Below are 23,007 nucleotides of genomic sequence, written 5' to 3'. Positions count from 1 at the left end.
TGAGCCTCATTTTGACTTGTTTTATGGACATTACATCAAAGTTGGATCAGCCTGTAGTGTGTTTTTCCACTTTAATTTTGAGTGTGACTCCAAATCCAGACCTCCATGGGTTGAAAAATTTGATTTCCATTTTTTAATTTTTGTGTGATTTTGTTGTCAGCACATTCAACTATGTAAAGAACAAAGTATTTCAGAAGAATATTTAAGTAATTCAGATCTAGGATGTGTTATTTTTGTGTTCCCTTTATTTTTTTGAGCAGTGTATATCATAGTCCTGCTTATCCCTGAGGAATTTATCTTTTTTCCTTTCTTTCACTTCGGCTTGGGTGAAAACCAATTTTTTATTTAATCTTTTGTTGAAATCACACAATTGACTCTCATTCAATCTTGTTTGCAGCTCATCCTTAGCTTTTTTCAATTCCAAATGACCAAAGAAGGGGGAAATTACAAGTAATGTTAAACTTAATTAAAAAAACGCATCAAAGACGCAAATGCGTGTTTGGGCTTCCAAGTTTTTTGGTCTCTGGGAGCCATTGATCAGCCACCTGGTTTAAGATGGATCCATCTGGAAATAATAAAAAGATGGAGAAAGAATGGTAATCCAATGGATCAAATACAAATAGATTATTGTGCTGTGTTTTAAGGTTTTATATACACTGATCTTTATACTCGATTAATATATTCGAGAATGTATATAATCGACTGTGTTGATATATCCATATACATTTTTCTCACCGAATGTAAAATAAGGTCTAGAAGATGGGCACTATAAATCCATGCCGGGTTTTAGGTGGGTTTTTGAAAGCCATAATATAAAAGAAGGGGGTAGTATATCTCATATTTTAGCCACTGAGGAAGAGGGTGACCCCTCGAAACGCGTCTGGCTGGTCCTGAGAGGAATAACTACCCACTTAAATCCGGACAAAGACCGACTGATAACAGTACTGGTTATTACAAAGACTGACTTCTGCACCTACATATATTGAAGTGCAAGCAAGATCACCTTGTTTGTCTTATCGCGAGACAGCGCGAGTTCTGTCGAGCTCTGCCAGGACGGTGACACACAGATAGGAGATCGCGTGGAACGCCGAGAGACCGGAGATCGGAGCAGGGAGTAAAAACAACCAAACACCGAACCTCGGGGGATACTCCATGTGATACAAGACAACAGGCACTACAGGAAAATCGATCCTGCTAAAGGCAAATACCGCAATAAGAAGTCCACCTCAAAGGGCAAGGTAAGAGGGAGCGCATCAGGGGGACGCCCCAGACGCAAACCCGACCTACATTAACACCTAACCCTTAGAGGCAACATAAAACAAACCCATTGATTGGGGATATTGAAAGGAATTGTGGCATATGACACCTCTTTGATATTGAACACTATAGGAGACTTTTAATCCACCAATTTCTAAAGAATTTTTCACAATTTTTATATCTATATTTTTTCAAAGTTCTTCAATAGATTCACACTTGATGAGTATATTGTGGACATTATATCTACACAGGACACTGTAATTGGGGTGAATAACACGAATTTATCTGCATTGCTGTATGTGAATAAGAAAGATAGCACTATTTAGGCACCAGGTCAAATGTACCACAAGATCTATCCCCAAATTGTATCTAGTAGCAAGTAGGAATTGCCAATTACAGCATATAGACAGTACCTATTTGACATGATATTGTTTTGTATTGTATTTTAATGCCGAATTTTATGTATATCTCTATGTAATTTACCATTATATCGAGTAAAATATTAATCTATATTATACCAGATGGTGAGTGCCTGTTTTTTATCCAGAATTTTGAATCCTCTTTGAGGTTGTACTCTGTCTCATCTCTGCGCAACACTGTATCCAGTATCTGTAAAGAGAAGTTTGCATGTAGCGCCTGCCATTCCTTCATAAAGATGGGGTCATGATCATACTGCATGGGTTCCTTATTAACCCTGAGTCCTCTAGGGACCCTACTACTCTCTTTATACGATTTCAGAGAATTGACAGTCCAGAAGAGGCGGACCTCCCTATCTGCAAGTTGCAAAACTTTAAATTCCAATGTTGTAGTGCTCAGATTCTGTAGAGTATCCTTACTGTTCCACTGTAGTTTAGGCGTTCCACAAGAATTAAAGGAAAATGGAGTTCAAATTTTTACATTTCACTTTTTTGGCAGATTTTCCATTTTAATCAATTTTTTTCTTTAACACATCGATGGTTAACAGCCAAACAAAACTCAATATTTATTACCCAGATTCTGCGGTTTACAGAAACACCCCACATGTGGTCATAAACTGCTGTATGGGCACACGGCAGGGCGCAGAAGAAAAGGAACTCCACATGGTTTTTAGATGCCATGTCCCATTTGAAGCCCCCTGATGCACCCTTACAGTAGAAACTCCCAAGAAGTGACCCCATTTTGGAAACTAGGGGATAAGGTGCCAGTTTTATTAGTACTATTTTTGGGTACATATGATTTTTTTGATCATTCATTATAACACTTTATGGGGCAAGGTGACCAAAAAATTGGTTGTTTTAGCACAGTTTCTATTTATTTATTTTTACAGCGTTCACCTGAGGGGTTCAGTCAAGTGACATTTTTATAGAGCAGATTGTTACGGACGTGGAGATACCTAATATGTATACTTTTTCTCATTTATTAAAGTTTTACACAATAATAGCATTTTTGAAACAAAAAAATTATGTTTTAATGTGTCCATGTTCTGAGAGCTATAGTTTTTTTTTATTTTTTGAGAGATTTTCTTATGATGGGGCTCATTTTTTGCGGGATGAGGTGATGGTTTTATTGGTACTATTTTGTGGGACATACGCATTTTTGATCACTTGGTGTTGCACCTTTTGTGATGCAAGGTGACAAAAATTGCTTGTTTTGACACTGTTTTTTTTTTTTTTTTACGGTGTTCACCCGAGGGGTTAGGTCATGTGATATTTTTATAGAGCTGGTTTTTACGGACGCGGCAATACCTAATATGTATACTTTTTTTTATTTTTTATATTTTTAACTTTTTTTTTTTCATTCCTTACTTGCGGACTTTTTTTTTATACATGTGAAACTTTTTTTTTTTTTTTTTTTTCAACCTTTTATTTATTTATTTTTTATTTTACACTTTTCGTCCCCCATAAGGTCATACAAGACCTCTGGGGGACATTTGCTTCACTTTTTTTTTTTTTCACTGTTGATTTCTCCTGTAACTGGGGCTGACATAGTAGCCCCAGTTACAGGACAAATACACCCCTAGAGAGGCTGTACAGCAGCAATCCAGCGCTGTACAGCCTCAGAGCAGGGCTGATCGAGGTCTCTGAGAGACCTCACACAGCTCCTGCACACTCCGGTCACGGCGGTCACATGACCGCCGGGCCGGAACAGAAAGCGCAGCTCGGTGAGCGCTGTGTCTGCAGCGATCCGTAAGGCAGGGACACCTGGGCACTGTCCCTGCCTTGTCTTAGGGTTGCCCTGCTGTCACTGACAGTGGGCAACCCGATCAGCAGCTGCACGATTAGCGTGCAGCTGCTATTTCTGAAAGGACGTTCTAAAACGTGCTTTCAGAAATAGACGTCCACCCATAAGACGTTTATATCCTATTGGCGGACGTAAAGCGGTTAAAATCCTCCAGAGGATAGGTCATCAGTATAAAAATCTCAGAAAACCCCTTTAACAGTCTTCAAAGTACATACGACCCACCTAGCTTTTTCCAGTTTTGATCAGGCTCTCACAACCAAAATCCTCAATATGAAAAAAAAATAGAGAAAAAGACAAAAAAGATTACAGTGAGATCACTATCACATCAGGACCATCAAAATGACAACAGAAAATATTGGCTTAATAATCTTTCTGACCCATATGTACAAGAAAGAGTAATTTCACACTAGCGGCAGGACGGATCTGACAGCCTGTTCACCCTGTCGGATCCGTCCTGCCGCTATTTTGCCGTGCCGCCGGACTGCCGCTCCGTCCCCATTGACTATAATGAGGATGGGGGTGGAGCTCTGGCGCAGCACGGTAGTGCGCGGTGAGAGGCCGCCAGACTAAAAAGTCGGACATGCAGTACTTCTAGTCCGGCGGCCTCTCGCCGTGCACTGCCGTGCTGCGCCGGAGCTCCGCCCCCCGTCCCCATTATAGTCAATGTGGACAGAGCAGCAGGACGGATCCGACAAGGTGAACAGCCTGTCGGATCCGTCCTGCCGCTAGTGTGATAGTAGCCAAAGTCATACAGTCACGTCCAATTTCAATGGTGAGACAGTAGTCCTCTTCTCACATTGTCTATTAGTCTGTCCCAGAAATTATATGCGTTCAGTGTGTAAGACGAGTCCATTTCATAGTAGACGTAACTATAGGGACACATATATTAACTCACATCATCAGTCTCACTGTAATTTGTCTAATTACAAAATGATCATTACAATGATTCAGATTATCCTTCATTTACAAAACCCCTTATTGGAGATATTTCTAATAAACTTATTCAGATAAGATAGATAAGATGCCTTTATTGTCACTGTACAATACAATGAAATGTTGTTTGGAGCAATCCTAGATGCCAACATGGACAGAGGAACAAGAACTGACATTTAAACTAAAGCATTACACTAGAAAAAAAAAAAAACATTGCACTAGAAAGCATTACTATTTTCAGTTCACAGTATATATATATATATATATATATATAAATTCAGAAAAATGAGTGGCACTCCAAGGATAAAAGCAGTGAACCCTTTATTCACACCGGTGGTGCAACGTTTCGGCTCTAGTCACGAGCCTTCCTCAAGGCTTGAGGAAGGCTCGTGACTAGAGCCGAAACGTTGCACCACCGGTGTGAATAAAGGGTTCACTGCTTTTATCCTTGGAGTGCCGCTCATTTTTCTGAACTTATCCATCAGGGAAACCAGTCCATTCCCTTTGGGACGTGCACCCGCCATTTCCCTCTGGAGCCAGTGCCGCCATTTTTCTATATATATATATATATATATATATATATATATAGCAAGAGCAAAGTAGGAAGTGCTTATGAGTATATATACACACACTGATTCAGACACCACTGCAGACAAGAGATCATCATGGGTTCATGAATGCAGCAGTCACTTTCCAAACCAGGAGGATGCACAAGATAGGTTTATTCACTAGAAACCACAGTTCCATCAAGCAGGAGACTATACAAACACAACCAGGTTGAGTTGGTCAGGCTACTATCAATAATGATGGGCTAAACCCTTTAAATCCAATCAAATTTCACAACTAATGGGTAGCTTAATAAAACTTAACATTTAATAATGTCCAAGGATAAAATAATAGGCCCTTTAATGAGATAAAACACACAAAGAATGCAAACTTTGGCTGCATAATTATCCTTTGATAGCAATGCTATCAAAAAAAGGGGGAGGGGACCAAACAGGGATAGCGGTGTCAAAAAATAGAGTGAGAGGAAAAGATGCATAGATAGAAAGACACAATGCTGGGTCGCAAACCCTAGGTGTCCCTTGCTCTATCCTCTTTCCCCCTTCTCTAGTATACTACCCCTGTCGTCACCCTACCTAAACATGGACTGCCCAGCTTTGCCCGACAGACAGATTAAGGTCCAATGGATCCAAAAATATCTATCGGTTTAAGGAGAGCAAACAAACTGACAAAACAATGAGGTTGGTTGTGCTGTGTCGCAGGGTGGCTATTGGTAGCCTGCAACACTTAGTGCAAACAACACTCTAGGGTCACAACGGAACCCTTATTACAAAAACGACGCGTTTCCTCAATGGTTACTGATTCCTCAGGGGACCAATTCTTGTATCAGTGACCCCTATATATCAGGTCACTTATTCAAATGGGAAGTACACGAGAGACACAAATTAGTTATACTCCAAGTTAGTCAATCTTAGTTGCTAGTGACTACAAGATAACTTTTTACCGGTCAAATCACCATCAAGTCTCTATGTACACATCGACCATGAGTCAGTTAAATTTCAGAGAGTCATAGCCAAATCTTCCCTCAGTTCGTGTGACCACAAGTTTCCAGGTCACCAATCACAACTGATACGTCAATTACACATCGGTGTGAATATAGTCCAGGCTCAAACAATACAAATCAGCCCAGATCTGATTCCATTCAATGTTGTTCATTAAGATGTTAACTAACACACATTGAATCAGCTCTCCTGGTCTAATGCCACCAGTAAATATTCAAAAGCTGTTCAATGGCGTGTGCACAAGAATGCCGAACAGCAGTGGTATACAGGCACAAAATCAACGATTACTCATCTGTTCAGTATTTGATGTCAACTGTCCACAGATCGATGAAGCGGATGCTACTCCTCGGCGTCCTGCATGTGGCAGTAGCAATGGAGATACATTCGCGGCTCATTTAAAAAGCTGCATTACTCCGCCCATTCCCCGCATATTCGCATCAATTAGTGTCATCCGGCCGGGTCACGTGAGACATCACGTGCTCCCTCCCTGGTCACATGACCGAGCTTATCCAGGAAGCGCTCAGTGTAAAAGCATGTCGTCACTGCAAGGCAACCGCTCAAACATCCGGACGTCTCCAAGGGGCGGAGACTCCAACATATGAATGGTAGATGTCACAGCTGCCGCGAACAGTGCGCCACCCGGAGCATGCTCTATGTTATACAAGTCAGAGGGAGGTTCGTCGCAATGTATTGGTTAGACCAGCGGGCAGGCCTGATCCACCATATACAGAGCTCCAATGAGAGTCATTCTCCCAGGGGTCTGCAAGGTCCACAGACCCCAGGATAATATATAGGAGTTTATAAGGCTGGTCCTTATAATATCTGACATACTTACAATTAGCTATACCGTAGCCCGAATCTAGCACTCACCTAGTTTAGGACCCAGACAACATATAATGTTAAATGATATGTATAAACAAAAAAAGAGGGGGAGGGGAGGGGACAGGAACGTCAGGGTGGGTGGCAAGACAGGGCGCCTAGGGCTCAATGTAGCAGCTAAATGACAGCTGTACATTCAATCCCATAGGGGCAACGGTTTTCAGCTGGAAGATCCACCAAGTTTCTCTCTGCAAGACCCTCCTGTCCCAGTCCCCCCCTTCCCCCCGTCTTGGTCGTGCGACCACCTCAATGCCCATGAATCTCAGGCCAGACAGGTCACCACTGTGTACTCCATTGACATGTTTCACCAAGGGTGTGTCTCTGTCATTTCTTATATCGCCCAAATGTTCTCCCACCCGTCGCCGCAGCTCACGGGTGGTTTTGCCCACATATCCTAGGCCACATTCACAGTTTATCTTGTATATCACACCCTTAGTGCGGCAGTTCACAAAGTGTCTAATTTGGTAGATTTTGCCAGTGACATTGTCGCAAAACGAGTGTCCCTGCACAATATGTGGGCATACCACACAGCCACTGCAGTGAAAACATCCAATAGGACGCCGGAGTCATGTTTCTTTGGTGTCTTGGATCTCGCTGAAGTGGCTGTGGACTAGGCGGTCCTTGAGGCTAAGGCCCCTACGGTAGGTGACTTGTGCTGTTTCAGAGACTACCTTTTTAATGTCAGGGTCAAGAAGGAGAACATCCCAGTGTTTTCTCAGCACCTGTTTCACATCTTCTGATGCACCATCAAAGGTGTCTATGAGAAGTATGGGACCACTGTCTATTTTTTTGGGTTTAGGATACAAAAGTTCATCCTGGTTACTCACAGGCTCTTTTATATGCTGATCTAAGGACTGTATCAGCATAGCCCCTCTCACGAAATCAAGGCAGGAGCAATACTTCTTCCTCTTTACAATGGAGTTAATTCAATATAAGCAGTTGATCTTAATTATCTGTCATCAGCACAAGATCTTTATCGTTACCACGTACCTCTTTTACCCATATTGATTATGAATCTAAAAACCTAGACACTAATTCTGGTCCCAGTGAGAGGTCTATTTATCTGCTAAAAGTATACTGGAAGATTCCCTAATCACCATTTACGACACTCCTCTGTCCACAGCCCAAATTGCTGTCCTGTCCTGTCCTGTCATCAGAAAACTACCGTTCCCAGCATACCAAATACTAACAGCCACTCCATCACCTCCAGTCCTGATTCCAGCAGCTGCATATTATATCCAGGAAACTCCAACATGCACCAGGATATCAGACTTTTTCAGCCCACTGCAGAGGTGCTCATAGGCTGATGCTTATCATATTGGGGTCTTTTGATATGAACAAGTTTTGATTTATTATTCATTATTATGTCCCTGTCTTGATTTAGCAATTCAGGGTTATTTTGCTATTTTGGATTGTTATACCACTATTTTGCTTCTAACTCTAAAATAACCTATGCTGCCCATATCGTCACTTAATGTTCTGTCCTAAATTCTGCTCTATAACTTCTATTCTTATCAAGCGATGTATCAGGGACCCTTTGATCCCTGACCGTCGCACACCTTATCTCTTTTCCCGTATGGGACATCTGAGCCTCAAAGAGCACAGCCGACAGACCCCCTGTGCAGCTCTGACAAGCCGCGATGCTCTGGAGCTCGGCTTTCCGGTTTTCTCATTCACAGCGCTGCCAAGATAGCGTCCTTTGTTTCTTTAGCAACCAAAAGGTGAAAGGCATTGGCATCCTCATGCACTCCACTCCCGGCATTTCTTCTATAGAATTTGTCTTTTCTATTAAGGATCTTTCTTTTTCATAAACAATGTTTGCCTCCTATTTCTATATAATCATAAGAATAAGGTACCACTTTCCTATTTGTATTTTCATTAAGCCTCTCATGGAAATCCTCGCCGTGTACCCTGTGTTCCTCCCCTTCCGCCTCCCCCTGCTCTCTTTCTCTTATGAGAATGTGTTTATAAAAAGCCGTTTCTAACAGTTGTACATTGCATCTGAAGAAGGGGCTTTGTCCCTGTAACACGCTATGTCGTGGAACCAATAAAACAAGATTTTATTTCAACTTATTTCAACTGGATGAGGGCTGAAGTCCTTGTTCTTCTCTAGTGGACCTTTGGTCACCTGGTATTTCTTTCTTTCTGGTCTGTGTGTCTAGATCCCTACGTGACTGTAACTGGATGCCAGCAGCTATATACCATCCAGGAATTTTGTCTAGGGGGGGTCCGAAAGGCAAAAAAATGTGGCATGTATAGTGCGGGCGGGGGGGGGGGGGTGGCTGTAGTGTGTTGCGCTGATTCTTTTCTTTTACTTGGCCATTTCTAAAAGCTCTGCAGGAATGGAATAATGCGGCTTGCGCAGCGTGCCGCATTTTTTAGCCCCGCCCATTATTAAAAGCCCCTCCTACATATAATAGGCCACGCCCAACAAACACTGTACAGCTGAAATTCTATAGTTGAGGCCTGTCTCTACATATCATACGGAGAGGGGAGGGTCTGTCCTGGCTGCACTGCCTGCTTATACAACAAGCTACAGCCAGGAAGCTCCTCCGCTCTCCTCCCTCCCCTGATCCTGCTTAAGGCCTGTGGTTCCCCCCCACCATCTGTCACCCGCCCGTGGCCTGCTGCCCCCTTTGGCCGTCCTCACCCAGCTCTGAATCCTCCTTCTGCAAATGGCAGGGGGAGGAGCCGGAGCATCTCCTCTCCTACATAGCGCCACATACCTCTTACATCCAGTGATGTCACCTTTGTTGTAGACGTTCTCTTTCTTTATCTTCTCCATTCAGACCAGACGGCCATGATGATTTTTCAGCCATCTCCCGTCTCTGCAGAGATTAACAAACAGACATTAGTTTCCCACATTTCCATCATCTTCTGAACACCCTTTCCTGCCACCCCCAATACTATACTGCAGAGAAAGTCCCCCTGGAAATACTGCTACCACACAGATAGTGCCCCCTTCAACAATTATTGGCACACAGTGCTCTAAAAAATAACTGCGCCCAGACAGTTAATAGTATAAAGATAATGTCCCCCAAAAATTATTGTGCTAAGCTGATACTGTGCCAGGCTGCCCCCCAAAGTAACAGTGCTCCCCAAAATCCCACCAATAGAAATAATTCTCTGCCAGAGCCCCTATAGTGCCCATACTAGTAATCATGTTCCTCATAGCCCCCCAGTAGTAGTAAAGCTAATACCCCCTAGTAGTAATAATTCTCCCTATAATATGACAGTACATGAAATACGCCCGCTTAGTGCCCGCAGTTGAGCTAATGTCCCCATAATGTATGCCAGTATAAAATACCCCTATATAGTGCCCCAGTAAATGCCCTCATAGTGCTCCTCTCGCCCTTTCCCATAGTGTCCCCCATAATATGCCAGTAAAAAAATGCCCCTTCTAAGTGCCACCATATGCCCCAATAGTGCTCCACTCCCCCATAGTGCCCCCAAATAATGCCCCATAGTGCCGCTCTCCCCTATAGTGCCAGTAAAAAATGCCCCCTTAGTGCCACCAGATGCCATAATGCCCCCCATAATGTGCCAATAAGAAAAAAGGCCCCTTTAGAGCCCCCACTTCCCCATAGTGCCCCCAAATAATGCCCCTATAGTGCCACCAGATGCCCATAGTGCCGTTCTCCCCTATAGTGCCCCCCATAATGTGTCAATAAAAAAAAGCCCCTTTAGACCCCCCAGATGCCCCCATAGTGCTCCTCTCCCCCATGGTGCCCCTCCCCATAATGTACCAGTAAAAAATGCCCCCTTAGTGCCACCAGATGCAATAATGCCCCTATAATGTGCCAATAAGAAAAAAAGTCCCCTTTAGAACCCCCAAATAATGCCCCTATAGTGCCACCAGATGCCCCATAGTGCCGTTTTCTCCTATAGTGCCTCCCATAATGTGTCAATAAAAAAAAGCCCCTTTAGAGCCCCCAGATGCCCCCCATAGTGCTCCTCTCCCCCATGGTGCCCCCCCCCATAATGTGCAAGTAAGAAATGCCCCCAGAGTGCCACCCCCAAAAGAAATTGGGCTGTAAGAATTGTCAGATGCCCCCATAGTGCCAGCTCCCCCCCCCCTCTCCAAAAAAAAAAAAAAAATGAAAAAAAAAAATAGAAAACACTGATACTTACCTCCATCAGCAGCTATGTCATGCAGGCTCTTCCGGCCTGTGTCCCTGCTGTGTGCTGCCCGGCTCAGGCGGCGCGATGATAACGTCATCGCGTCGCCTGAGCCGGCCTCTGATAGGCTGCAGGCATTAGTGCCTGCGGCCTATCAGAAGAACAGGGGAGGGACACACCTCTCCCTCCCCTGCACAGGATGGATATGGAGATGAGCGCTTCCACAATGGAAGCGCTCATTTCCTACTGCCCGCCCGGCCCCCCCACCGCTGCCGCAATTACATCCAGGGCCGCGCCGCCTGTGGTGATCGGCGGTGCGGCCCTGAGGGATAAAAAAAATTTATGATGTCTGGTTGTTCTAGGGAAAGGGGGGGTCCAGACCCGCTGGACCCCCCCTGTAGGTGTGCCACTGCTTGTAACCACTAACTTGTATAGTGGTTGTAGCTTATCACAACCCAATAAGGGGAGAACAATAACTAGCAAGCTCCCATAACCCAAATCGTTCACTGTTATCTAGCTCTACTACTCTATGTAGCACTTTTTTTTTTCTAGATTCTGTATGATATCCAGTGGACATTTGCCCACAGATATTGCAACTAGGCCTGTAGATCCTATACACTCTTAGGTTGCCAAAACTTGCTCCCCAGCTGGTTTCATAAATGTTTGATTGGTAATAAATCTGGCAACCATGCAGAGCAAGGAAGTGTTGCACTCTGGAGGACACATTCCTAGGAAACTCGTGCTCTGAGTGGTCAAGCATTATCCTGCTGAGAAATGTCAGCTAGAAACCTTGCTCTGAGCTGCTTATGCTTGTCAGTGGATCATATGATCCCCTCTACTGGCAGTCTGCTGTGGGCATCTGGAGCCTGTTCGCTGTGTGTGCATACCCTCATGTAACCACAGTTCCCACCACATCCTAACAGCTCAGTCAGAACAGCCAATATGGTAGGCAGTTCGACACAATAACCACCCTGCTTTTCCCAGTCAAATGATGTCCCACCTCTCAAAGTCTGTTAATGGGCAAAATGTCCTTAACTGCTTTGTAGAGGCATGTCTAGCAGCCAGCGATCTAGATGTACACTACCCAAAAGTAGCCTCTCAGAGCCTTTTTATAGAGAAACAAGGGAAGCACTTTTACACACTCTTGTGGCAAAACCCAATGTCTAATCAGACCATACCTGTAAGCATTTACATACTGTATCTGCCTGAGACTTCATGGTGAGATTTGCAGCAATCTGACATTTCTATCTGGGTGCATAATTTTTTTTGCCCTTGAGCGAATATAAGGTTAGAACAATTATAGCATATAAGAATGATAATACTTTTTAAAATTCATTTTTGTTTGCATGCAGATGGATGACAGGAGAGTGGATGCAATGCTCTACAACATGTGGAAAAACAGGTTATCAAAGTCGCACAGTACGGTGCATTCAGCCTCTAAGTGACAATACAAACAGATCTGTGCACAGTAAATACTGCAGTGAGAATCGTCCAGAAACCAAAAGACCTTGCAATCGCCAACCATGCCCTGTTCAATGGAGGGCAGGACCATGGTCACAGGTATGTATAATTCTTAATGTTTAATTGAGAAGTGATTTATATATTCCTTACAGTTTAATAAATTGTCTATTATATTTACAGTGCCTTGAAAAAGTATTCATACCCTTTTTTCAAATTCCAAATTTTTTCACGTTATACCCACAAACTTAAAGGTATTTTATTGGAATTTTGTGTGTTAGACAAACACAAAGTATCAAGAATATGTGAAGTGAAAAGAAAGTGATACATAGTTTTAAAAATGTTAATAAAGTAAAAATCTGCAAAGTGTGGTGTGCATTTGTATTCAGCCCCGAGTCAATACCTTGTAGGACCACCTTTTGCTGCAATTACTTTGCTTTTGCCTACATCTAGAGGCTGAAATATTTGCCCATTCTTCAAAATAGCTAAAGCTGAGTCAGATTGGATGGAGAGTGTCTGTGAGCAGCAATTTTCAAGTCTTGCCACAGATTCTCAATGGGATTTAGGTCGATGACTGGGTCATGCTAACACATAAATATGCTTTGATGTAAACCATTCCATTGTAGCTCTGTCTGTGTCCAAACTTTTGCATACAGGGGCGTAGCTAAAGGCTCATGGGCCCTATTGCAAGAGTTCAGCTTGGGCCCCCCTTCCCTCAGTGCTTTGTGGCCAGGAGGCAGGGAAGCACATTGACTTTGTGCTGCCTAAGGCAAAAATTGAAACAACACCCCCCTCCCTTCCTAATTCTTGACCTAACCCCTTCCCTCCTGCCAGAGGTGTAGCTTGACCAGCATGCACTTTCTATAATACAGGTGTCTTCTTATGCAGCACAAGCATATTTTGGGCCCTCTCAGCCTCCTGGGCCCGGTAGTGACTGCTACCTCTGCACCCCCTGTAGCTACGCACCCCTGTTTGCATACCAATGTATGTAAATTCTCTGCTCATTCATGACTTTCCTTTCCTCATTACTTAAACAGTTTATGCATTCTATTGGTACTGTACATCCTGGAATGAAGGAAACCCTCTTCTCATTAATCTATAAACTTCTTTACATTATATAGAATATCATCTCTAGTTATTTTAGTACGAGTAAATTTTTTCTCTTGTAGTGTTCTGTAACTTGTGGTAATGGAACTCAAGAAAGGCACATTCTCTGTGGTTCAAGTGACAACAATACAGATAACTGTAATACTGACAAACCAGAAACTACACGGATTTGCATTCTGCCTTCATGTTCTGGTAAGTTTAGTTACCACAAAATGTTGAAAAATATAAATTGTTAGCAATAAGGAATAGAGGTACAAAATGTATTTTAGTATGAATTTTAAAATACTGTTGATAAGATCCCAAATATTGAGCAAGTGTTAAGGAATTGTCTCCCCCCTCCCCAAATAAATGTAAATTATGAAAAAAACTAGTTTGTTTTTACTAGTTAGTACATGTAGATTGTAAACCCTCACGGGCAGGGCCCTCTCTCCTTTTGTACCAGTTTGTAACTCGTCTTGTTTATGATTAGTGCAATTGACTGTATTATGTATATATACCTCTTCTCATCTGTACAGCGCTATGGAATGAATGGCGCTTTAATAATAATAATAATAATAATAATATAGAGACTTTACTAAATCAATCAGATTACCAACAATGTATCATTAAAAACATAACATTCCATACAGATTAAAACAAATGATTACTCTCGGTCCCTTCTTACAGCAATACATTTGTGCAAATGCAGAGCTCACGCATAAAAAGAAATATAATAAGATAAAAATAATATATTCGGCTTTGTCTTTTGGGCGGTCTAGATATAGTTCTGCTGGTTTGAGTTTCTTGGGCTACTTTCACACTGGCGTTTTGGCTTTCCGTTTGTGAGATCCGTTCAGCGCTCTCACAAGCGGTCCAAAACTAATCAGTTCAGCCCCAATGCATTCTGAATGGAAAAGGATCCGCTCAGAATGCATCAGTTTGCCTCCGTTCTGTCTCTATTCCGCTTTCGAGACGGACACGAAAACGCTGCTTACAGCGTTTTGGTGTCTGTCTGACGAAACTGAGCCAAACGGATCCGTTCTGACACACAATGTAAGTCAATGGGGATGGATCCGTTTTCTATGACACAATAGAAAATGGATCCGTCCTCCATTGATTTTCAGTGGTGTTCAAGATGGATCTGTCTTGGCTATGTTAAAGATAATACAAAGGATACGTTCTGAACGAATGCAGATGTTTGCATTATCTGAACGCACTGACGGATCTAGGGTGGGGCAACGGGGCAATTGCCCCCCCCCCAAGCTGGCAGGGCGGCCCTGGTGAAAAGTGGGGGGCGGCGGCAGGGCACAGGAAGATGAGTGTTTTCATTGTGGAAGCGCTCATCTCCATAGTCATCTGTATTGCCGTCCTCAGGACAGCGATACCGATGGCTGTGCTGCAGCGGGGCAGGGGAGGGAGAGGCGTATCCCTTCCCTGTTCCTCTGATAGGCTGCCGGCACTTGTCTGGTCATCGCGCCGCCTGAAAGAGGCCTGCATCGCATCGCTGACATGGAGGCAAGTATAACAGTTTTTTTTTTATATGTACAATACTTTTACTGGCACATGATTGGGGGGCTCTTGTTACTGGCACATGATGGAGGGGCTCTTGTTACTGGCACATGATGGGGGGCTCTTGTTACTGGCACACGAATGGGGGGGCTCTTGTTACTGGCACACGAATGGGGGGGCTCTTGTTACTGGCACATGATTGTGGGGGCTCTTGTTACTGGCACATGATTGGGGGGGCTCTTGTTACTGGCACATGATTGGGTGCATCTATGGGGGCACATTTTACTGGCATATTATTGGGGGCACTTATTACTGGCACATGATGGGGGCATGTTATTACTGGCACATTATTGGTGTGCACTATAGGAGCATCTACTGAGGCCACAAAGAAGGGGTATTTTATATGGGGTCTCTGTACAGTAGCATTTTATACTGGGACACATTATGGTGGGTACTATGGGGAAGGGGAGAGATGAGTACTATGGGGTCATCTATGGGGGCACTAATAAGAAGTATTTTATACTTGCAAATTATGGGGGACACTGAGGGCATCTACTGGGGCACTATATAGGGGCATTTTATACTGGTACATTATGGGGGGCACTAGGAGGAAGGGGGAGTAGAGCACTATAGGGGCATTTACTGGGGGCACTATATAGTGGTATTTTATACTGGCACATTATGGTGGGCTTTTTTTACTCCCCCATGGTATGACCCCCTAGTAGCAGCACCAGCCTCTCTCTGCTCTGCTAGCCCTCTGCCCCTTCTCCAAATCCTTATTATGAAATCTTTCTCATTAGGATAAAACACAACATCAGCTCCGCCGAGCCCCCCAGCCAAAGTGTTGAAGTGGTGTCCGAGATCCCCAAGGGCCAAGCCAAGTAATTGTAAGTTTTCATGTGAAATATGTTTGTTATACACATATAGCATACACTGTGCCACACAATATACAGTATACCTCTACACTGTGTAGTCTGTTCTATAAGCACCATTGTTTTGTGGCGGCGGACAGAAAGTAATCTGGAAGTGCCCCTCCCGAGACCAGGCTCTGGATCCGCCACTGTCTGAACGGATCCGCACCAAACGCATGTGTGAAAGTAGCCTTATAGTGCTTATACTGGGATTTGTAGTAGAATTCTAGTGCCTTAAATACTCTAATAATTAGGTATACATCCACAATGCCACAAGGTATTTGTATCATGAGAGATATACTGTGTACATATAATTTTTCTAATGTGGTCAGCATAGCATGCTCCCATTGATGAGAGGCTGTGTGGGTGGAGCAGCTTCAAAGTGAAAGTAAAAATCTCAGCAGGCATCACAGCAAGCATCTTCTGAGGAGTGGTCACCTCACATCCCTGGCCAAAGAAAACAAATCTTGTTTTTTCTGTGTCACCATTTCCTAAAAGCTATACTTTTTCTTTTGTATTCTGCCAATCATCTTGTGTTTTTATTGGTACCATTTTTGGGTACATACAGTGCTGCCCCTAATTATTCATACCCCTGGCAAATTTTGACTTAAAGTTACTTTTATTCAACCAGCAAGTAATTTTTTGACGGGAAATGACATAGGTGTCTCCCAAAAGATAATAAGACGATGTACAAGAGGCATTACTGTGGAAAAAAAAACATTTCTCAGCTTTTATTTACATTTGAGCAAAAAGTGTCCAGCCCAAAATTATTCATACCCTTCTCAATAATCAATAGAAAAGCCTTTATTGGCTATTACAGCAATCAAACGCTTCCTATAATTGCAGACCAGCTTTTTGCATGTCTCCACAGGTATTTTTGCCCATTCATCTTTAGCAATGAGCTCCAAATCTTTCAGGTTGGAGGGTCTTCTTGCCATCACCCTGATCTTTAGCTCCCTCCACAGATTCTCAATTGGATTTAAGTCTGGACTCTGGCTGGGCCACTCCAAAACGTTAATGTTGTTGTCTGTTAACCATTTCTGCACCACTTTTGCTGTGTGTTTTGGGTCATTGTCATGCTGAAATGTCCACTGGTGCCCAAGGCCAAGTTTCTCTGCAGACTGCCCGATGTTGTCGTTGAGAATCCTCATGTATTGCTCTTTTTTCATGGTGCCGTTTTCTGTGATTAGGTTCCCTGGTCCACTGGCTGAAAAACACCCCCAAAGCATTAGGTTCCCACCACCATGTTTGACAGTGGGAATGGTGTTCTTTGAGTTGAAGGCTTCTCCTTTTTTACGACAAATGAATGGTGTTCTTTGAGTTGAAGGCTTCTCCTTTTTTACGACAAATTAAGGAAACATAATTGTGACCAAACAATTCAATTTTTGTTTCATCTGACCATAACACAGAAGACCAGAAGTCTTCTTCTTTGTCCAGATGAGCTTTTGCAAAGGCCAAGCGAGCTTTTGTTTGCCTTATCTGAAGAAGTGGAACCCAGCAGTGTGCAGTGTCCGTTGGATTGTCTGCCTTGAGACATTGCCACCAACAGAGCCCAGATTCACTTGGTTGTGACACTTGGATTCTTTTTCACCTCTCTAACTATCCTCCTGGCCAGCACAGGTGTCACTTTTGGCTTCCGACCTCGTCCTCTGAGATTTTCCACAATGCGGAACATCTTGTATTTTTTGCTCAAATGTAAATAAAAGCTGAGAATTTTTTTTTCCACAATAATGCCTCTTGTACATGGTCTTATTATCTTTTGGGAGACACCTATGTCATTTCCCGTCAAAAAATTACTTTCTGGTTGAATAAAAGTAACTAAGGCAAAATTTGCCAGGGGTATGAATAATTATGGGCAGCACTGTATGATATTTTGATTGCTTTATATTACACTTTTTGTTAGGCACAGTTTTTACAGTGTTCATCTGACAGGGTAGATCATGTGCTATTTTTATAGAGCAGGTTGTTACGGACGCGATGATATCAAATATGTCTACTTTCTTTGTTTGTTTCAGTTTTACAGTATTTTTGAAAAAAAAGCATGTTTTTGTGTCTCCATGTTCTGAAAGACATATTTTTTCTATTTTTCTGCCGATCGTCTTGTGCAGGGGCTTATTTTTTCGGGAAAAGTTGACAAATTTCGATTGGTCCCAATTTTGGGTACATAATATTTTTTGATCATTCAATATTACACTTTATTGGGCAAATAGACCAATAAAATTGGTTGTTTTGGTACACTTTTTATTTTATTTTTTTACGGCATTTATCTTTTGGTAGACGATTGTGTAATACTTTTAAAGAGCAAGTCGTTACGGACGCAGCGATACCTAATTTGTCTATTTTTATTTATTTATTTTGGCTTTACACAATAAAAGCATTTTAAGAAAAAAAAACATGTTTTTGTGTCTTTATTTTCTGAAGGCCATATTTTTTCGTTTTTTGGGCAATTTTTGGGCAATTGTCTCATGTATAGTGTACTGCAGTGCATTGTCACTCACAGTAAGCCTGATCAGGCTCCTGCCTTTAGCAGGAGCCTGATCAGCTATACCAAGGCAAGCCGGATGCCTGTTAATGCGTATGGTTGCCACAGAAACCATCAGGATGCTGCCACAGCAGCGCAGCGGCAGATGGGGGAGGAGCTCCCTCCCTCTGTTAACCCATCAAGCATCGGGCGGCTGCCACAGCACAGCAGCAGCCCAATGGGAGAGCTCCCTCCATCTCTTAACGCCCTTCCATACAGCGGTCCCTTTGGACTACAGCATGGAAGGGGTTAAATAGCCGACATCGGTGCCAACACCGATGTCGGCCGTTTCAAGCAGAGTTTGCTGTATATTATAGCTGACACTCTGCTAACCGCTCCAGCCACTCTGCAGCGCTGCCGCTGGCCATCCTGAAATTAGAGGGGCACAATGGAAGCTGGAGCCCACAGAGTTTTTTTTTTTAAATATATATATATATATATATATATATATATACACACACTGTGGGGATTTGCTCTGGTAGACAGGCTTGCGGACGCGCAGTATAGAGGCAACAACAACGTCTTTAACTTAAACAGTTCAGTGTTTTATTCACACATAAGTAAAGTGACAACAAAGTCAATTTCAAGGAAAAAACAGTCACCTAGAGTCTGGTGTTTGTTCACACCAGGCAGCAACACAGAAGTCATTGAGTGAAACAGAAGTTGACGTGCTTTCATCCAAACAATATAGCAAGCCTTAATCCTGGCCAAAACTCTCAGGCTCCAACAGAGAGACTGTCAAAGCTCCACTGTCGGATGGAGGTTAATCCACACCAGCTGAGACTGCTGTTTGGGTTTTATATCCCTAACCAAAACCCAGCCAGGAACGTGGGGAACAGCCACCCACCCTGCACTTTAGCTGCTCCCAATAAGAGCCTGCCCGGATCGGCTTTACAGCCACACTAAATAACCAATAGTGTCAGTCAGCACTAGCTGCCGCTGACACTTAAAATTACCGTCTCTTACCTCACCAAGGCCAGGAACCTTGTGACACATATCTTCCGTCAATGATGGCCCCTTGTGCTTTCCTACAATACACATTTTTAGAAGGTTCTGATCCCCACAGTCGCGGACTGTGGGGATCAGAACCTTTCAGCCGGTATTAGGATCCTGTGATTGACTAGTCTGTACAGACTAGCCAATCAGAGTGATTGTCGGGGTGCAGACTGGACATGTGCTGCTCTTAGCAGATTAGAAAAAGCAGCGCATGTACAGTTACAATAAAGGCATGGACGAGCTTTCTCTAAAGCTCCTTCAGGTCGCATGCAGCCAAGGAGGAATTTGCTGCACGGCAGAGCGGGGCTCAGGGGGCGTGGCTTATTATGAAAAGATTAGCAGACATATTTTTTAAATAAAGCATATTTGGAAACTCATTTTTACCCTGCCTCTTACAATGTTATGTAAAGTACTTATATAGTGGCCAACCCCTTTAATTTTACACACGCCGGTCTCAGCGTCCCCGAACCTCAATAGCGCATGCATGGCAGATTCACACAAGCCGGCATTACACGGGGCAGATGGTGGGAAAAGTTACGGATGGTGGACTGTATCGTCATAGGAGCCGTGAGTTATAAACTTCAGAAACCTCAACAAATACCATATAGCAATAAGTAATATATGGGACATTTCTTATTGAGAGATAAAGTGCCTGGCTTCATATAATAGCAAACAGCAGTACCGCATGTTCCATTAAGAATACAGCAACATCATTAACCTCAGTAAGACCTGAAGAAAAACGACATAAAGGTCCTTGTGGATGTATACCAAATTATTATTGGAGTATTTAAGGCACTACAATTCTACTACAAGTCCCAGTATAAGCACTATAAGGGTCCATTTACTCTTCTGCAAATGAGTCCGCATCCGTTCCGCAATATCAGGAACGGGTGCGGACCCATTTATTCTCTATGGGGCCGGAAGAGATGCGAAGAGCACACTATGTGCTCTCCGCCTCCGCATTTCCGGAGTGCGGCCCTGAACTTCCGGGCTTTGGCCCCGAACTTCCAGGCTGCGACTCCGCAAAAAAATAGTACATGTCCTATTCTTGTCCGCATTTGTGGACAAGAATAGGCAGTACTATGGGGGGTGCTGGCCGGGTGTATTGCGGATCCGCAATACACCACGGACGTGTGAATGAACTCAAACCAGCAGAACTGTATCTAGACCGCCCAAAAGACAACGCCAAACATATTATTTTTATTTTATTATATTTCTTTTTATGCGTGAGCTCTGCATTTGCACAAATGTATTGCTATAAGAAGGGACCGAGAGTAATCATTTGTTTTAATCTGTATGGAATGTTATGTTTTATACATTGTTTTTAATGATACATTGTTGGCAATCCGATTGATTTAGTAAAGTCTCTATATACAAACTTAGGCTAGTTTCACACTAGCGGCAAGGAACTCCGGCAGGCTGTTCCGGCGGGTGAACAGCCTGTCGAATCCGTCGTAGTTTTATTTCGGCCGCCTCTCGGCATGTTTGCCATGCTCCCTCCGGAACTCCGGCCCGACCCCATTATAGTCAATGAGGCCGAAGCGGTAGTCCGAGGGCACGCGTGCACTAGTGGCAGCATGCATCCGACAGGCTGTTCACCCGCCGAAACAGCCTGCCGGAGTTCCTTGCCCCTAGTGTTAAAGTACACTTACTGTGAGCTAGCTGCTAGTTTTTTATATTTTACATTTTTGAATTGTGTCTTTTCACATAATCACCAATTGGTAGTTGGTAGGCTAAACTCCAGATTATGCTGGTTGAGTTTCTCTAGATTATATAAATTTTAATTATGGCCCTGAACTCAATAGCATAAAGAAAAAGACGGTTCCCTGTGTAGTGGAAGTGTGACATTCCATCTGTTGTCATGTGCACGGCTGCAGCGCTTGCATGCTGCAAGGGATCACATGACAGCTTGGGCCAGTGAATGGCTGCAGCAGTGTATGGGATATCATACTTCTGGCTCACAGTGGACCATTGGTGACAAGGACAAGACATTTGTGAATAGGTTATTATAGTTTTTTTTCTTTATGCCAATCACTTTCAAAGCTATATTTCAAATAGCTTTGATGGCCAGACAACCCATTTAACTCTTTCCTTGCCAAGGACATATCTCATACATTCTTGTAGGGTCATATGCCCTTGCTACAGATGGTTGGTTCTTGGGCTGTACAGATACCAGCCAGTGCTTATTTAAAGATTACAATCTAAACACTAGCCTCGCAACACTAGCTCCAATACAAAAGGAGTTACAGTGCTCAGAAATGGGTCCCAGTCAGGTCTGCACATACATGCAGCTTTGACTCCCGATCCTATATTTAAGGGCTATATCTCTCAATGTAGAGGAACTAGTGAAGAAGCAGAGGGGCAGTGTGGGAATGCTGATAGTCAGGAGGATAAGAAAACAGAAACAGAGTCTTTTCTATCCCTGTCTAATTGTACTTGTCCTCAGAGGGAGAATAACACGGATTTATGTTCGTTATCAGCCCCCCTTCCTCTATTAATCAGAGAGCATACTTGCTCTCTGATTGTCCCATATGGAGAGTCTTGAACAGATGGGCGCTTTTTTCTCATTCAAGGTTTTATTAAATTTTCCAAGGTTAATAGGACAGAAGCAAAAAAGCGTATCTGAACATACAGCATGTGGCAATAAGTCGAGAACAGTCAAATATCAGAAAACATCAGGGGGTCTGCCCCTGTACCAAGAACATATTCAGTAAAAAACAGGCATTGGGAGGTAGAGCATACAATGAAGACAGCAGGGGGGACACACGAGGGGAAAAAAGGGGGAAGGAAGAGGGTGGGGAACAGACACGAGTGCTGATTACAGGTGTGCAGCCCGGAACTCACTGGAGGTGCGAAACGTCTCCCATGGGCTCCAAGTCTTCACAAAACGGGCGGCGGCCAATGGGGAAACGCAGAGGAGGTCCTCCATCCTTTGGTGGAGAGCAATTTCTTCAAACCACTCCATCAGTAGGGGGGGGAGGGTGACTTCCAGTGGCGGGGAATGACCGTTTTGGCGGCTTGGAGCATATATTTCAAGAGGGAGACCTTATAGGCTGGGATGGTGAGGTCGAAGGCGAAAAGCAAGAGGGATTCGGGGGTGTTGGGTATAGGAATCCCTGTCACTTTACGCACAATGGAATGCACCGAGTCCCAGAAAGGGCACGGGGCAGAGCATTGCCACCATATATGAATCATGGTGCCCTCCTCTGACAAACATCTCCAGCATCTGTCCGATACAGACAGAAACCACTTGTGGAGAAGAGTGGGCACTCTGTACCACCTGGAGAGGACCTTGTAATTCGTTTCCTGCGCCTTCGTGGAGATCAGCGCCTTGTGAGTCAAAAGGAAGGCTCTACTCCATTGGGAAGGGGTGAGTTGGACACCTAAATCGCGTTCACACGCCAAGCAAAAGGGAGGAGGATGGTAGGAGTGTTGCTGAATGAGCAAATTGTATATAGTGGAGATGTCCCTGAATACTGCTGATGGAGCCAGGCACATTTGCTCAAACCTAGTGAGGGCTCTGGATAGGTCATGGGTTTTACGCAAGGTCGAA

General features: G+C 43.6%; 1 protein-coding gene across 1 annotated transcript in view; it reads left to right on the top strand.

Annotated features, from left to right (window-relative positions):
- Positions 1 to 23,007, top strand: part of LOC121009531 (A disintegrin and metalloproteinase with thrombospondin motifs 2-like) — a 775,073-nt gene that overhangs the window by 615,749 nt on the left and 136,317 nt on the right. Inside the window, exons 19-20 of the mRNA XM_040442735.1 lie at positions 12,326 to 12,533; positions 13,601 to 13,730. Of these exons, the coding sequence (XP_040298669.1) occupies positions 12,326 to 12,533; positions 13,601 to 13,730 (338 nt within the window). The remainder of the gene's footprint in view (positions 1 to 12,325; positions 12,534 to 13,600; positions 13,731 to 23,007) is intronic.

The sequence above is a fragment of the Bufo bufo genome, chromosome 1 (genome assembly GCF_905171765.1).
Source record: "Bufo bufo chromosome 1, aBufBuf1.1, whole genome shotgun sequence".
Classification (NCBI taxonomy): domain Eukaryota; kingdom Metazoa; phylum Chordata; class Amphibia; order Anura; family Bufonidae; genus Bufo; species Bufo bufo.
Note: the sequence above shows the minus strand (reverse complement) of the source record. Positions and strands in the feature narration are given on the sequence as shown.